This window comes from Ictalurus furcatus, chromosome 19 (genome assembly GCF_023375685.1).
Source record: "Ictalurus furcatus strain D&B chromosome 19, Billie_1.0, whole genome shotgun sequence".
Classification (NCBI taxonomy): domain Eukaryota; kingdom Metazoa; phylum Chordata; class Actinopteri; order Siluriformes; family Ictaluridae; genus Ictalurus; species Ictalurus furcatus.
In genome coordinates, this window is record NC_071273.1 from 17,655,186 (window position 1) to 17,673,152 (window position 17,967).

Genomic DNA, 17,967 nt, shown 5'->3' on the forward strand with positions numbered 1-17,967 from the left:
CATGGAAAAAAAAGCTAGATCTCAGTATTAGTGCAGATCGCTTTCAGTCTGTGCTGCAGTGAATCATGGTAAAAATTACATTTCTCACCAAAGCAATGCATAATTCAGCTCTATGCAGATGATGGAGCTGTAGAAAGTGATGAATCATCTGGTCCTCTACTAAAATTAATGCGATAGATGGCCAGCAGAACCACAACAAGCTTCATTAATTCTCTTTAATTACTCAGTTCTTACTGCTTGATCAGAAGGAAAGCAAGCATTTTCCATCTGAATAACCAAATGATCGATTTGTCTTTGCCAACTTGGAGCTGTTTACCAAGTAAGCATATTTGTCATTTGTTTAAGCATTGAGATTATGTATTGTTTGATACCTGAATTGTTTGTAATTTCTTCTAGAAAGACAAGTCAACAAGTCTCCCATGCCACTCCAAACTACTGACCCTGCAATTTTAAATCTGTACCAAATCTTCAGCCCTAAATCTTCAAGAAGACAAAAAAATTACTAACCTATATTATTATGCAAATTTTTATATTATTATGGTGTAAATGTGCTAGCAGGGCTGAGCCCACCCAAAAAAGTATAGCGTTTCATTTTCTACATCCAAATCCCATTATTTGTCTTTTAACAAAATAACAAAAGTTTTTCATTGTTTATCATTAACCATAAGAAAAACACACAGTGCAAATTTCTTTCTAGCCCAGACTGTAGACTCATGCCGTCTATCAATGACAGCTGCGTCAGATGATTAAACAGTCTGAAACACTCCCAAGATTCGATCTCCATTTGAGATGACAGTTTTCAGCCCGCTTCACTGACACATCCATAACACGTCATCAGCAGTGATCAAGAAGGCACACGTGAAATACAGTCATAGGTGTAATGAATGTAAACAAGATGGATTATATACTATATATCCTATCATTTTTTAACAAAATGCCTTTGGAAAAGAAAGCAAAGTAGACGGTCTAAATATGGTCCAATCAAAGTACCAATTACACAAAAGGACAGATGACAGAAGCATAAGTTTAGGGGTTTTTTTTAGTTTGAATGAAAGGGTTACAACCTTTCTGTCTACCGTGTCTGGTATTCAAACCCTGTAGAGCAGCACATGCTTCAAACACTTTAAAAAAAAAAAATTGAAATCACAAATGCAGCTGCCCTTTGGCCTATAAGTGTGTGTGTGTGTGTGTGTGTGTGTGTGTGTGTGTTTATTGTTAAGCCCTTTAGGGTTACAGTTAATAGTTTGCCCGACATCATTCTTATCATCAGTGAGACAGTATATCAGTGATATAATTCATTGCTCAACCTGAATAGTTTCACTGTCGAGATAACGATATTTGAATCTAGCCGTAATGTCTAATATCATTGACAGCCATCACTGAGTATTACCATAAACATAGGATTCTTAATAGTGGGGTAATGATACACAGATTCAATTCTGTGGTCAAGGTTTGATTTGATTTTTGATATTTCCTGTGTTCTAAGTTTTAGAAGCTGTCATTTCATACTATATACAGTAAACTGGTTTGTTCAGGAAAATACTTGTCATGTAATATCAGAGAAGGAACTCTGGACTACAGTTCCCAGCAGCCACTGCACCTCACTGCGTCACGGTCACATGAACATCTGCACCTGAATCATGGTCATGTTAACTGCACTCCTTGTCTTGCGTTTGTCTTTCTCTGCCGTTGTTTCTGTGGTTGGGATTATGGTCTTTGTTTACTGTTTATTCTTTTGGGAGAAGGAGAGCAGTGCAAACTGTGGCTAATGTATACATAAGAACTTGTTAGCATGAAAGTGATTCAGGTGCAGGTGGTCATGTGACCATGATGCAGTGAGGTGCAGTGGTTGCTGGGAATTGTAGACCAGAGTTCCTTCTCTGATATTACATGACAATACTAGTTTATTTCAAGACAACAAAAGGACTGCCACAATTTCAAATTTAGTTTCAAACATTCTTTTTTTGTTGTTTCATTTTTTTAATAGGGTATTGAAATGGATACACTCTTAGTCCGTCATTTTTATCATTTCCATCCTATCTTATGTTAGAGAACTGAAAAGAAAGAACTTGACTAACTGAACATTATTTAGTCTTCTCTGACAGGACAGCAGCACTCCACTACAAAATCAAACAAACAAAAATGGTGTTTCCAGTCAAATTGGTTTTCCAGCAGAATTGTGTGGTTGAAAAGCTTTCTAGTAATCAAAGTCATTCTGATTTTAAGGCCAATGCAATGGAAAAATCTGTACTCAACATGAACAGTTTAGTTTAACTCTTAATATGCGAGTCAAACAGAAAAATCCAGAAAAAAAGGTGCATTTAAATCCATGCCATGAAGAGCTGCATCACATATTAACTGAAAGCCTGTTGCCAGGCATATGCAAGAGTAGCTGGTGATGTGTTTGCTAGTGGTAGAGGCTGTGCAGCTCGCCTTTGGGCGGAAGTGAAAAATATCTACACATCATATGCAGTGTACAACACACAATTCAAAAGCAGATGGGAACATTCAGGAAACAGCTGCAAATCTGGGTTATTACACACAAACACATACAGGCAAGGAGTTCATTAGAGTACTTGACTTTTAGTAGCCCATTTTAATATACCATCCTATTTACTGTTTATATTAGTAGTCAGCCATCAAGAAGTCTCTACCCCTCTAATTACATTATAAAATTACATATCCATCTGAGTGTGCACCTATGGTGTATTACTTCATCATTTCATCAGGACAGGCTAATTTTTGGTATATTTGTGTCTAACTGCACTACAAGCTGACCACTGTACAAGAAGAAACATGTCAAAATCTTTCTTTCCCATTTCAGTACATCAGTGACCTTGACACGATATGAAAACCGAATTCCCCCATGCGCTCAAAATGACCAAATAACAACAATAACAATATTTTATTCGACGAATCAAAATGTCAGAAATGTGCCATCAATCATTTATTCGTTAAAGAATGAAACATGGTGTTTTTTATCCATTTACACTTCCGTTTAACATTGTGGAATGTCTGCAAAACACAACTGAGATCCTGTTATCACTTGCATTAAAGCAGCTATAAACAGTAGTTTCCTCACCAGCTTCTCTCTTATTCCAGCTGACACTGGAGACTCCTTCTATAAGGAAGCATCTTACAGAAAGCATAACCAATTCAACAATTATACATTTTTCTTTTTATAGAAAAATAAATTTTTTAATCTGTTTATCAGGCTTAGATTACGTGGAACACCCACCATACAATTCCCTATGAACGAGCACATTAATATAAACCTGTAATTTGCCTTACAACTGGCACTACTGTCAGGGTTGTGCTGTTATAAAGAATTAATCAACACCTTTGGAGCAGTCAGACTCAAGAACTCAACCGTGCTGTTTATTAACTATGCATAATGTCCACATATCTGTGGTTGCTTCAAATCCTGCACAATGGAACCATCTTTATCACTCAGCCAGAAGTGCTACACATAGCCATTAAGGTCTATGATATAATTTTCTCTGCATGTTATCAGAATTCCTGTGACCTTGGAAACTCTCGCAAGCCTGGAGCTCTCTACAGCAGGGATTTAGCATGAAATTGGACTAGCAAGACAGCCAGCTGAAATTAATTAGAAGATAAATAGTCCAATCAATATAGAAATTCAAATCCAATTGAAGGTGCCAGAATTGAAGTCACGCTGTATTATTCTCATCCATTTAAAGCTGGATTTCATTTACTAATGAGTAAAACTAAAAGCACCATGGTGTAGACTTGTTCACATTGACCAAATTATCAGCATGGACAATGATTTGTGCTATTATGAACATTCAATATACTGTATATATTCTAACATGTTGAGTTATTCCGGTTTCTATGTTTTTACTCAATCAGGAAAATCACTGTTAAGATACTATTATAGTTGTAACTAAATCATTTTCAGACAGGGATAGCACAGCAGTGACACATGCTACTAAATACACATGGCCATTTTGACAGCAGTGGAATATAGCACGAGGGCTATGCTCAAAATTTTCCACAAATGATTCCAACATTTGGTCTGGAAAAAAAAGATGTTTAATCTGACTCCAAGATGAGTCACACATAAGGTGGTTCACTTGAAGGACAGACACCTGAATACATACAATAATGAGAATAATAAGCTGAAAAGAGATCTTCGTTAGTACCTAATGAATTCAATCAATTTATCAAGGACATAAAGTCTACAGATGTGCATATGGCTGTCTTTTCTAAATCTGCTGTTTTGTATAGACAGAATGTGGGGAAATAATCTTGTGCGAATGAGTTATTATCAGTGACTGCATTGCAGTGCTGCAAACAGAAGCTGAAACATGGCACACCCACTGAAGGCCGTATAAAAATGTGGTCTTATGGCAACCTTATGATATGGCAAATTTCAAAACTCTTCAGGGGAAAAAAATTTATAAAATGCACGTGTAAAGCCAAAACATCACCATGACAGACTCTCTTCATATGATGATTATAAGAATTCTTGGTTGCAACTGTTGATTTTGTATCATTCAGTATATTAAATAATAAATGATGTACAGACTGAAGGTCTATAAATGATTTACAGTGTTAACCTACTTTGAATTAGCATTCGAGCAGTTTCATCGAGCAAAGTTGAGAGGAGTGGGAGCTAGATGTTGGCATGCTGCAGCAGTGAGCTGTCCTCTCTATGGATCCACGTGCAGCAGAGTGCTGTGAAGAGCTGCGTCATGCCTGGGTCCTGTGTGTGTGTGTGTGTGTGTGTGTGTGTGTGTGGGTGTGTGTGTTTGTGTGTGTGTGTGTGCCGTGGGCCTTGAGCTCTTTGCTCACCAGGGGCCCAGCGTGGGCTCGTTGCACAGTCATCAGGTGCCTTCTGGAGATGCATTTACATCACTGCATCCCTTTACACAGAGCAGAGTGGACAACAGAGCGCAATCACTCATGCAGTGGACACCAGAGCTGTGTCTCTTAGGGATGGGAGGATTGACCGTCTATAGATCGGACTTTTGGAATAAATACAGCATGTGATGATCGGCGATTAGACGATATTTGTTTTATCTGCTCTGACTCGGCGTGTTGATCAATGATGCAAAATATATGAGCCAAATGTGTACTGAGGGGAAAAATGTGCACTGAAGTGAAACATGTGATCACTCTGGCAGTTTTTCTCAGACGAATCAATGCTATTTTCAAAGTTTGGTCTGCACTTATATAGCACTTTTTTTAACCTTTGCGGTTCTACAAAGCACTTTACACTGTTTCTCATTCACCCTTTCACACACACACACACACACACACACTCACACACCAATGGTAGCAGAGCTGCCATGCAAGGCGCTAGCTTGCCATCGGGAGCAACTTTGTGTTCAGTGTATTGCCCAAGGACACTTCGACATGTGGAGTCATGTGGCCCAAGAATCGAACAGCCTACAATTAGTGGACAACCCACTCTACCACGTGAGCCACAGCCGCCCAGTTAGTCAGCCCAGCAGTGTGCCTCATGGTGAAGCAAAGCAAATGATTTTAACGCCAATAAACTGATAAAACACTTATAAAATAGCATAAAAAACGCTAATAAAACACTGATAAAAGTACATCATGAAATCAAGTATGGTGAGTATCAAAAGGTAGCAGAACTAGCCAAAGCGAATAGCACAACACAGACACTGAGCCACCATTGTGTTGACTGTGCAGAGCACATTTTAAATTAAATTTGTTCGTTTTTAAACTCTGCATTGTTTAAAAAAATTCCCAATTCAAAGTCAGTTCTGCCGTATTTAATACCACATATGTGAGATTTATATATACAGTATTTAAAAGCATGTAGCTTTGTTTTAAGTTTTGCATAGTGTTGTGGTACTCAAAACCAGTCTTAAGACCACACATCAATAGTCTCGGTCTTGTCATAAACTCAGGTGAAATTTGACACTGCCTTGTCTCAGCCTTGGCCTACAATGACTCGAAATATTTTTTTTGGACACCACGCAAGACCATAACATCATTAACATGAACAACTACTTTGGAATGTTCTTGTTATGGTACAAAATGTAAACGTCTTAGTATTAGTGTATAGTGTATAGTATGTCCCAAATGACACACTATACACTATATACTTATAATATGCACTGTACACTCTGCCATCTAGTGTATGAATTTTAGAAGGGTAGTATCGTCTCAAATGGCACACTTTCGGTACTTGACTTAATTTGTCGAGGGCAAATTACGTCAAACACACGTAATGCGATGACACTAGCATTAGCATTAGCGAAACAGATAACAAAAATGAACTGGTACATTTTACTGTTCAAGTTAATGCTGCCTTTTATGCCCAACAAGACCTCAGTTACCGTCAGACGGAGGCGTGATCGTCTCCGCAGGAGAATTTTGCTTGTACAATTTAAAATCAACATAATACATTGTGGTTGTGGCTATATCTGCTGGCTATGTAAACATCTTTTTTTTCCCGTTCAGCATCTGAGCCTGATATAGCCCCTCCCCATCCGCTAGGTAAGGAAAGCTGCAACCGTTGAGTGCATGAAGTGCCCATCATTCCACACTTGAATGAGGGCTTCATCCAGGAACTTAAAGTACACTTTGTTTTTGGGGGTTTTTCAGTGTGAACACACTAATCACACTATTTATACTACAAAATGGCATAGAATGGTGCATAAGTGTGCGATTTTGGGCGTGTTTTTTTATGTGTTATATTTGGTCTCAGAAAGTTGTATGAGCCAAACCAAATTCCACTTATTAATGCATTTTATTTACTTGCTGTGTGCTTAAAATTTGCAAATCTTTACATGTGCTGTTGCATTCCTTTAAACATAAAATTAACCTTTTGTATAGTCAGCATACTCGGTATCATTTTATTTACTTCACACATGCTCTCTAAACCCCCAGTGCAATGATATAAAAGGATTACATGGTATGCTTGCTAAAGAACGGGCTATACTTAACATATCCTTTAGTATGTATGTCCTGTGTACTTAATTGTACAAAAAGATAATACCAAAGTAGATGAGCTTTTTTAGTTTAGAAATGTCATTATGTTAGGAAGACACTACAGCCAGCAAATTAAAACGTGTGGGCATCTGGTCTCAGTCTTGACATGGACTCTGGCATGCGTGGTGTTGGTCTCGTCTTGGTCTTCCCCCACTGTCATACTCGGTCTTGACTCGGACTTCATTAGCTATGGCCTTGGTCTTGACTCAGTATTGGCTAAGGTGGTCTTGAACACAACACTACTATTGCATGTGCACTACTGAAGGAACTACTAAAGGATTTAGATATGTGTATGCTGTAAGAAGACTCACAGTTATAAGATTGTTTAGGTAGTTGCGCTGTCTGAAATTGTTCTCTCACTCACACATTCAGTATCTACTATAAAAGTTGTGTATAGAGTTCTTGTATAATGCAACAGTAAGAGGAACACTTAACTGAGAAATTGTAAGGTCAACAATATGAGTAAAAATATGAGCAAGTCAGCAGGGATGAGAGTGGGAAGGAAAAACTCCCTGGGATGACATGAGGAAGAAAACTTGAGAGGGAACTCTGGCTAAAAAGGGAACCCATCAAGTCAAACAGTACTAAGTGCATTGAAAGAATGTTCAATATGAGTATATTGTGAATAACAGTCCAGAGATAAGCATACAAATGTCATTATGATTATAGCAGCAGTTCTTCAGTACAAATCTACAGAATCCAGGTGAGAAATAAAGAAAATGCCGGATATAGTTCATACAATTACTGATGATTTAAGACATTAATATAATAGTTAATCATTAAATTATCTGCATCATCATTTAATCATTAATCATCCTCTGTGCTCAGCTGATTTCAGTGATTTCTTTGTGCACTTGCCAGGGATTTGTGTATCTTCTGGCCCAAACCTTCCTTTGGCAAAATTTTTTTTGTTTGTTTTTTATTTTTACGTGCTTTATTTTTATGTGTTTTTAAGTGCAAACTCAATTGAATGAAACCAAACTGCAAATCACGCAAAAGTATCAATTTCACTCTGACTCAAACTACATAATAGGCGAGAAAGTACGTTCTCTTAAGTATGCTAATGGGACCATTACAAGACATGACAAATTAAGACAGGAGTAAAATTTTTACTGTTACAAATTACCTGTCATTTTGATAGAGAACCCAAAAACACCCCACAGAAGTGCTAAATAGGATTTTCTTTAAAAGTCAGAAACCAGACTTCTAGTATTCACTACAGAGTCCGGTACATTTTGTCAATAAATGCAGCCAAGAACTGGAAACAGGTAGATCCAGAGCCTATCCCAGGAAAATTGGGCGTGAGCTGTGAATATACCCTGGATGAAAAACTAGGTGATAAAGCACATTCCCATACTCATATACACCTAGGGCCAATTTAGTGTAGCCAATCCTCTTATCACCATGTTTTCGGGAAATGGGAGGAAATCAGAAAATCTGGAGGAAAACCATGTAGACACAGGGAAACCCCACATGAAAACTCCACACAGACAGTAAACAGAGATCAGGATCGAATCTGGGACCCTGGAGCTGTGAGGTGTAAACATGCGGCAAACAAAATTCTTTAATAATGTTTAAAGGGATATATCAAAATGGGTGAAATTAGTGCACTTTATACTTAGTTGGAAATGAATTTAGACACAGTGTAGGATGACGTTCGCTTTTTAGTTAGTATGCAAATTGGAATGTAAAAATCACTTCATGTATTTTGTGTGGTGTTGTTTTTTTTTGCCAGATGCTCTATAGTGGTCTCATCTTTTGTCTGAAACAATAGATCCTAAGATAATAAGATCTATAAGATTTAGAAGTAAAAGTCAAATAAGTGTCAAAAGATGATAAGAAATACTTAAGAAATACCAACAAGACAAAGCCAAATCTGAGGACTCATAAACTGTCTGATTCGCCTCGTTTTTCCTTTCACTCAGTTTCATAAGCTGCCACTGAAATTTTATAGTCCAGTCATTTTAAATTAGGGAAAGCTGCTACTTTGGCTGCAGTATATTTTAACACACCCATCTTTAGATCTGTCACACAGCAAGCTCCAACAAGCATCAGCAGATTCACAATGATTTCTCTATGTTACTAGATATTTAGTCATAATAATATTTCATTTATTTATTTATTTGTTAACTGCTTTAACCTCATTAGGGTCACGGTGGATTTGAAGGCTGGCCCAGGAGCACTGGGTGCCAGGCGGGAGAACTCACCAGTACATCGCAGGCACCATGCATACACACCCCAAAGCCAAATACTGGCATGTACTTGCACAGTGAAAGGAAACCAGAGGACCCAAAGGAACCTGACACGAACACAGGGAGAACACGCCAAACTCCACAAAGAGAACAGGACTACACCCATTTAATAGATATTTATTACTATAGGGTGTCCCAAAAGTCTCCATACATAGATGACTATGTTTGCCAGGACCACGTGGGTTGTGCCTTCGTCAGCGTTCATGTGCGTGGACGTCCGCTTCTCGGTTGGTCTGCGACACTTCCGATCTTTTTGAATTTTTTAATAAGTTTGACAACAGTGTTGTGTGTGATGTGCTTGCCACGTTTCCTGTTAAACTCTGTCGCAACCTTGTGACAGTTTCCCGATCCAGCCATGAGAATGATTTCAATGAGTTCTTCTTTTGTCAAAGGCGGTCTTATACGCTTTTTTCTGAAAAATATATACATAATATAAACTATGAACGTATGCAAAAGTTTGGAAGACATTTTGCTAAAAAGTGTTCATTTCCCCTTTAAGTATGGAGACTTTTGGGACAGCCTGTAGATAATATTACTAAATATTTTATCCATGCTTATGAATAAAATAAAACATTAAAATAATGTTTCACTGGGGCACACGGTGGCTCAGTGGTTAGCACGTGCGCCTCACACCTCTTGGGGGTTCGATTCCCACCGTGACCCTGTGTGTGTGGAGTTTGCATGTTCTCCCCGTGCTGCAGGGATTTCCTCTGAGGACTCCGGTTTCCTCCCCCAGTCCAAAGACATGCATGGTAGGCTGATTGGCATGTCCAAAGTGTCCGTAGTGTATGAATGAGTGTGTGAGTATGTGATTGTGCCCTGCGATGGACTGGCACCCTGTCCAGGGTGTACCCCGCCTTGTGCCCGATGCTCCCTGGGATAGGCTCCAGGTTTCCCCATGACCCTGAAAAGGATAAGCGGTATAGAAGATGGATGGATGGATGGATAGATGGATGGAATAATGTTTCACTGTCTTCTCAATGAGGTAAAGTTTTTTTTTTGTTTGTTTGTTTTACATTATATTGAATGTAAACTATTCTAAAAATCATTAAAGTAAAAAATCCATGTCAGGCATTGGAACATCAAACACTTTCCAATATGCAGGATTTAAATAATTAAAAAACATTATGAGTAAATGTCTCTATGGCCCCCATATTAACACTGTCATTACCACTATATCAACAGTGTTTACAGTTTTGTCGTGATTATACTGTCATAAATCCCTTGCAAATCACACTATATTTGCATCAGACAATCATCAATTCAGATTCCTATTGTAAAACACAACCCATTTTGACTGAAGCACAATACCAGCTTTGTTTTGTGATCTTAAACATAAAGCTTCTTTTACTCTCCTATTCCTTCTGCCCTCCATTTTCTTATCTCTTAAGCTCCTCATTCTTCATCTCTATCTCTCTTCTGACTTTATCTGAGCCAAACATTTATTTCACTTCATGCTACTCTTCAGCATTCTGTCTTTTATCTTTGGTTACACACACACACACACACGCATTGTCTATTAAATAATGAGGCATTTCCTGTTTAGAGAGAGTAAGCGTGGTCTGATGAACAAGGATGCTTCACAGTTCCCTGTAAAAGCATCCAGACCGCATGGGAAGTACGCTCAACACTTTTACACATTTTAGAAATGAAGTGAAGATGTGCATTACTCCGGTGAGGAGTAAGAATTACTCACCCACTGAATTGGGACATTCGGTTGTGTTTTCTGCACTCAAAAGAGCTGAGAAATGGCTTCAAAATTTTCACCTCACTCGCTCCAAAGTCACCGTGCAATACAAATGCATCAAAGCCAGCTTGGCAAAAAAAAAAAGGATGCTTTGCATCTTAAGTCTGTAAAGATGGCAATCTGTCGAGTCATCTGTGAATTCTCCAGAGGCAAGAGCAGGAAAGAAAATAACAGCAAGAAAGTTCCAGAATCATCCAACTATAAATCCCCTCTCTTAGATAACACACATGATAACGAAAGCAAGTGGATTTGCAGGTGCAAGGTCTCCAGAGTGGGAGTGATATTGACTCTCCACCTACTCAAGAGGTGCTAAAGTCAATTATTGAGTGTCCCTAAAGTTATATTAGTACAGTTTATTTGATATAGATCTTATTTTTTTTTAGCAGAGCATAAATATTATTGGAGTTCAGAATGTGCAATAGACATTTTGGTTAGCATGTGTGCCTTGCACTTCCAGGATTGGGGATTCGAAGCCCGCCTCTGACCGGTGTGTGCAGAGTTTGTGTGTTCTCCTGGGAGTTTCCTCCCCCAGTCCTAAGACTTGTGTAGGTTGATTAGCGTTTCCAAATTGTCTGTGGTGTGTGAATGTGTGCGTGGGATTGTGCCCTGCAATGGGTTGGCACCCCGTCCACGGTGTCCCCCGTCTTGTACCCCGAGTTCCCTAGGATAGGGTCCAGGCTCCCCGCAACCCTGTGTAGGATAAGTGGTATGGAAAATGGATGGATGGAATATCAAGCTATTGGTCTGGCTGTAATATTAAAGCTACATTTTTCTTGATAACAATTAAAGAACGTATTAATGATTCAGTAGGGGAAAATGTACTGTTTTTAGATTAATATACTGTTGATGCCATACGTTTAGGCTCAAAAGCAGGTCAAGTAAACATATTTTTTAAAAAAACACTGGCACATACATTATGTAAGTTATTGAGCTGAAGGTAGCGCATCGGACCCGAGACTAGCTAAAGGGCTAGAGAGATAGGATCAGAAATTGGAAGAGTTATCACAGATTTTCCTAGATTTTCATTCAGACCTCTCTAGTCTGACTAGCAGACATGGCTTCTTTAAAAAAAAAAAGGCTGCAGAGAAAAACATAATGTTTAAAATGGAAGAACAGACAAGTATGTGTTTATATTCCCCACTTCAAATTCAAAACAGATGTTATGAGCCCATGGCACAAACAAATGTCGACAGCATTAAACTAATGGATTTTAAAGAAGACACTGAACATGAAAGATACCCCCAAAATGCCAGCCCCAGAATCCTATGCTATGTTACTGGTGGTCAGGCCAAGAAAAATGCATCTTAAGAGTTTTATTTTATCTTTCTGAACAGTTAAGGTAAATAAATTGTTCAATAATTAGCTACCTACCAAAAATTCTAGCTCTTTTAACAATGTGGTGCAAGTTGTAGCTACAGTTGTACAGCTAGTTCACCGACGGTGTTTGTTTTTTAATGTGTGCAAAACTAAGCCATTTTCAGACACCTTTGCTGTAAAGATGGGCAATATGGCAAATATTGCTAACAAAACACAGACAAAATAGTCAATCCATATTATGAATAACTAAACATTTGGAGATTTTTTTTTGATTCATATAAATCTTTTTAAATAATCAGAGAAAGAAACAATTGGTCCAACGTGGATTCAGCCATCAGCTGACAAGTCTTTCCTCTATCTCTTTTTTTATATACAAATACTGGACATTTAGTAACTATGACAGTCATGTCAGTGTGAACATCCATCCATCCATCCATCCATCAATTTTCTGTACCGCTTATCCTACACAGGGTCGCGGGGATTCTGAAGCCTATCCCATGGGACTCGGGGCACAATACTCGGGGCTGTGATAACGGCAGCAGATGATTACATACTGTACTGTATTTTGTTCACCAAGCTGTATATAGAGCTTCATCTTTTTAATAATAATAATAATAATAATAATAATAATAATAATAATAATAATAATAACAATAATAATGGCCCACTGGGGCCTGTGATAGGCAGATCATTTTAGGTCAAATTTGCAATTTAGGTTAAATGTGCAAGCTCTATTAAAGGAAAAATGGCAAAAGGTTTCAAGATGGATTCAGCATTGATAGTTGTTTTGTGATTTTTTATTTATTTTTTAATAGGATGTCAGGTCAAGTGGTGTACTCAGAAAAAAAGCCAGCACATCAGCAGAATGTTTTGCTGGGAAATAATAACATTCAACGTTTTTTGGGGGGTTTTTTTTGTTTTTTTTTCAGTTTGTACTTTCTCAGTAAATGGGTCTTTCTAAATCCAGTTTATGACCACTGGTTAATACTCAAGCACACAGATATTTCAGAGCACCCTCTATAAGACACTACTGGTGTTGCTACTGCTGTATTTTATCTACTGTATATAATAAAACAGACTTATTACTGTTTATACATGCAACTGAATACCATGTGGATCACTATCGGCAGGTTAGAATAAATCACTGATGTAGGCAGTGCCTACGCAGCCGGTTGTTTATTTGAAATGTGGCCAAGTACCAGTCCCTACTGAACTACTGAATTACTGAATAATTGAATTGCATCCATGCTAAAGAGGAGATGACAGATTCAGCAATATTGAATGTTTAAGGATTAAGTTGTTGTTGGTGTTGTTTTCCAATACTCACTGACACTTTCTAAAACATGAAGAATGATGAAATTTCACTTCCTGGTAGAGTAAGAGTCCTCTAAATCTTTGTCACTGTTTTGTAATCACTGACGTAACACCAGGCGTGAGAAATGCAAGAAATAGACAGCAACCTCCAACATTATAAAGCGTGATGTCGAAACGTGTTCCCGTCATTGCATGAACTAGAAGCATGGCTGGTCCAACAGGTGTAGGAAGCAGTTGTGCAGCACACCATGCAGCAGAGCAAGTGGCGAGTTAGCACCTGTTCTACTGTCCAAATAAATAACAAGGCTGGAAACAAAAAGCCTGCTGTGGATGTTTCTCGCTTCAGCAAAGCAACACTGTATCCTCTCCAAGAAAAAGTCAGAGTGATGCTACCAGATGACAGGAGCGCATAAAACCGTATCTCTTACAGCAGACTTTACTCTCCAGTTTGTCACATTGAATCAACAGCTATAGTACAGAATTAACACTTATCATGCTAAATAAGAACCTACAGTGTTAAGGACAACCCAAATAACCCTTAAGATAAAGCTCTTGTTTCATTAGAAACCAGTGAAACAATGTTCATCTGAGATGAAACTTTAGACACAGCATGCCATCAAGGTTGTAAATACCAGCAGGTGGATGTGGGAGGATTATGATTTGGTCCAAGTTATCAAGTTCTGAGGTGTTAGAAAAGAAAAAAATGAGGAAACCAAAAGTTGTTTAACAGATAGTATCCATCTATGCATACATCCATCCATCCATCCATTTCCTGTACTGCTTATCCTACACAGGGTCACAGGGGAGCCTGGAGCCTATCCTAGGGGACTCGGGGCACGAGGTGGGGGCCACCCTGGACGGGGTCAGAGGTGTTGAATTATTTTCTATACCAACAGGTAAAAGTAGTACCAGGGGCATGATTTACATCAATGTGCTCATTCTAATATGTTCTTGTTTCTATAGTAACATCTTAAACAAACAGATTTCTGTTTAGCCATTTTGGAAGTCTCCAGTGTCAGTGCTTTCAAAACAGTTAAAAAGATGCAACTTTATGTTTTCCAACATGGGAAAGTCATCAGGACAGACAGCTATGCAGTTTCTCAGTAACAAGAAAACCTGCATTATTTCGTCTTATTAACGTCAACAGAAGGAAAAAGAGAGTCTAGCGTGGTGAAGGAAGGACTGTTTATAGTTTGTTATTACATACGTGAAAACAGGAACTAACTTGTTTTGTGGATGTTTCACAGCATTGTCATTGTCAGTGTCATTATAAGATTGCTGCGGTATAAGAGAAATAAAACACTCGTAAGATGATGTTATTTGAAAATAATCAACTTCGGGGTGTCTGCCGCTTATCAGTCCATACAGGATTTCGTGAAGGTTTTTTTTTGTGGTTGTTGCAGCCGAAAATGCTTACTTTTGCTGCGTTTTATTTATTTATTTATTTTCAAATTTTGCTATGCAACTTTTTTGCAGAAAACTACTTGAATTGCACTAAACTGCAAATCTTTCACAGTGATGTTTGTTAGTAAATGCAGCCTTTTAGCTGTACTCATGTTCGACGCGCTTGAATCGAAGAGGGCTATGGCTGAATGCGTGATGTGATGATGTCACACGACGCATCTTGGCCCAAATTTCCAGAAAATCTGCGGTAATTTTTAAAAATTGCAAGGTCCTCAGAATATTGTGGCGTTTGCTTGATTTTGCATTCATTTCTGCTATCACAAAATCACTGAATCCTGGAGGGACTGGCTTATGCATCTGTTGCTTAGGTTACTGAGGTGGCTATTAGTGTTGGTGAATGTCGTATGGTGATGTTTGGGTAGTCCAGGCTTTACTGCTTAGGTCAATTTTAATATACAGAAAGCAGAATTTTTTGAATAGTTAAAATCCTGATTTCTTTATTTCCTCTCTACTACTACTGTGATTTGTATTGATAATCAGAATGTAAGCTCCTGATTCAAAGCTGAGAGTTGGTATTAGGGACGATACTGTGTAAACACGGCTCGGTACTGGATCAGATCTGACCCACTGATGGCATTAACGTATCTGATTTGGATGACACATCATTTCGCTGAACACACCGCACAAACTGTCAATCCTCTGATGTTTCACATAAGAGCCACCTGTCTCAGTCACTTTATCAAGCACCAGCTGATTCTCAGACTATTGATATTGGTATCTAAGACTAACAAAACAGGGTTATCACTAACCATTGGGCTACTGAACAGCTACATTTCTTAATTAGGCTCAACTGGGTAACCTAGTGGATAAAGGGATATGCTTTAGACTACATTCCACCAACACTAGATGTGCAGCTGTGAGGTCCTTACAGCCTTTAGTAGCAATGAAGTCACCACCTTTTCACCCTGTATCCAACTTCCCACTGGAAAGTAGGCAACTGAATCCAGTCTTAGTTAATGGAGTAGCAAAGTTTTCACTATAATCAGAAATACTGACTCACATCAGTTTAGTTTGACATAAAGGTCAATCCTTGGTCAGCTAAATAACTGCGTTGGTGGCACAACGCAAGCAGTGGTTATGGGTCTGTGTTAGTAAGGTGAGTGGGTCAGTGCGCGCAGGTGACAAGCCGGACAGCAACAGAATAAATAACAATATAAAGTTCACTTTCAGGTGCTTACCGCTTGCGTTTTTGCCACAGATGAGATGCTGGTAGGGCTGCAGCAGACCCCATAGCTCTGAGTCGTTGTTGATCGCTTGTTCCAGGGACTCGACTGTGAGCTTGGGAACTCCGTTTTCCTTTTCCACGAGTGCGCTCCTCTGTACGCGACCGAACACCTCGCGGAAGAGGGTCTCCATGCAAGCGGTCAGGTAGATGGCGGCGTGCTCGTGGATCCTCAAAGCCACACGACTGTCCACCATCCACCGGAAGAACTTGCCCACGGAGAAGACGAGACCGCAACGCGCCGACTTGCCTCGGCTGAAGCGATCGCCCGTGCTCATGTTGTACAGCGAGAGCGCACCGAGCGCCGCAGTCACGCAGTTGGCGGAGATGGTCCATGACAGCACCACTTTGATGGCGCTCTGGACCTCGTGCTTGGTGCACTTGGCGTAGCGCAGGCTCAGACGCTGCGCCTCACGGGCGATCCTGACTAGCGCGCGGCTCAGCAGCGCAGACAGCTTGGCCACGATCTCGCGAGACGCGCCGGCTGAGCGCACCACCTCGTCGTCTTTCCGCAGCGCGCCCTCCACCTCGGCCACGCTCCACGGCACCTCCTCGAGCTCTGGCAGCTTGGCACATTGGCCCGAGCACTCGAGGATCTCCGTGTCTTCCGCCAGCACGGTGTTCACCGTGTCCAGACTGTTGTGTCTGCTGTGCATGGATTCGGTCAGATGCCAGCAGTTTCCCCCATGCGGAAACGACGGGTGCGTGTCGGAACAGCAGAGCGACACGCTGGACGACCTAAACGAGTCCGCCGCTCCACCATAACCGGAATCGAGCGTCAAATCCTCCAGCGTCCTCGCGGCTGCCTTACCCTTGCCTGCCATGGCTGCACCTCATAATTGTGGGCTGTGCCTTGCGTTTAACGGAATGAACAGAAAAGATTGGCTACATTCACGCGCACAAAGAAAGTCAGGCTAAATTATTAACGAGAAACCGTTTGAGCAGATGTGCACACATGTGTAATGTAGCAGTTCTTTTCACTCGTTCGACAGTCAACAGGCGAATCTTCCTCCGGAGTCTCAGAGCCTCTCCAACTTAGTGCGCGCAATTTGAGAGCTCGCTCGCACAAGCCTTCTCCAACCACTGCAGAACCACTCGACGGGCGGGGATATGCAAATACATATTGAGATCTGTCCAATCAGTAGCCTGGGATACGGTTGAGTGACAGCCCTGGCCGGACTTAACCCGAGATTCTTATCACTGCGCTTATCTGGTGAGGTGTTGATGGCGAACAAATCCGTTAGAGAAAGAAAAGAACCTCCAAAAAATAAAATGATTCCATCCGTGGAGAACAGTGAAAGTGAGCCGTCCTGTCCAAAGACGGTTTGGATTTTGGATATTTGTTGGAATAGGTAAATGAGGGGAGAGAAGGTACTAGTCTTTAAGCAACATGTTCCAGGCAGAAGTCACGATGACGGGGGCAGCGATGCTTCCTGTCACTTACTGCGGTATAACAGCTGATCTGTTCTGCATCATTTTTCACACGTCATGGCTCATCATCACACGCTGCCTGCAGAGGCTGTTTAGGCTGAAGATACTGGGAGAAAAAGCTACTTCTAACACACTATCTCTCTCTCTCTCTCTCTCTCTCTCTCTCTCTCTCTCTCTCTATCTTTCTCTCTCTCTCTCAATTATTTTTCAATTTCAAAGTACTCTATTGT

General features: G+C 40.0%; 1 protein-coding gene across 2 annotated transcripts in view; it reads right to left on the reverse strand.

The window, feature by feature from the left end:
• Nucleotides 1-17,426, reverse strand: part of btbd11a (BTB (POZ) domain containing 11a) — a 214,246-nt gene extending 196,820 nt beyond the window's left edge. For both annotated transcript variants that reach the window (XM_053650321.1, XM_053650320.1), the window contains exon 1: nt 16,263-17,426. In XM_053650321.1, coding sequence (XP_053506296.1) covers nt 16,263-17,130 — 868 coding nt within the window. In that variant the 5' untranslated portion in view covers nt 17,131-17,426. The remainder of the gene's footprint in view (nt 1-16,262) is intronic.
• Nucleotides 17,427-17,967: the final 541 nt, after the last annotated feature.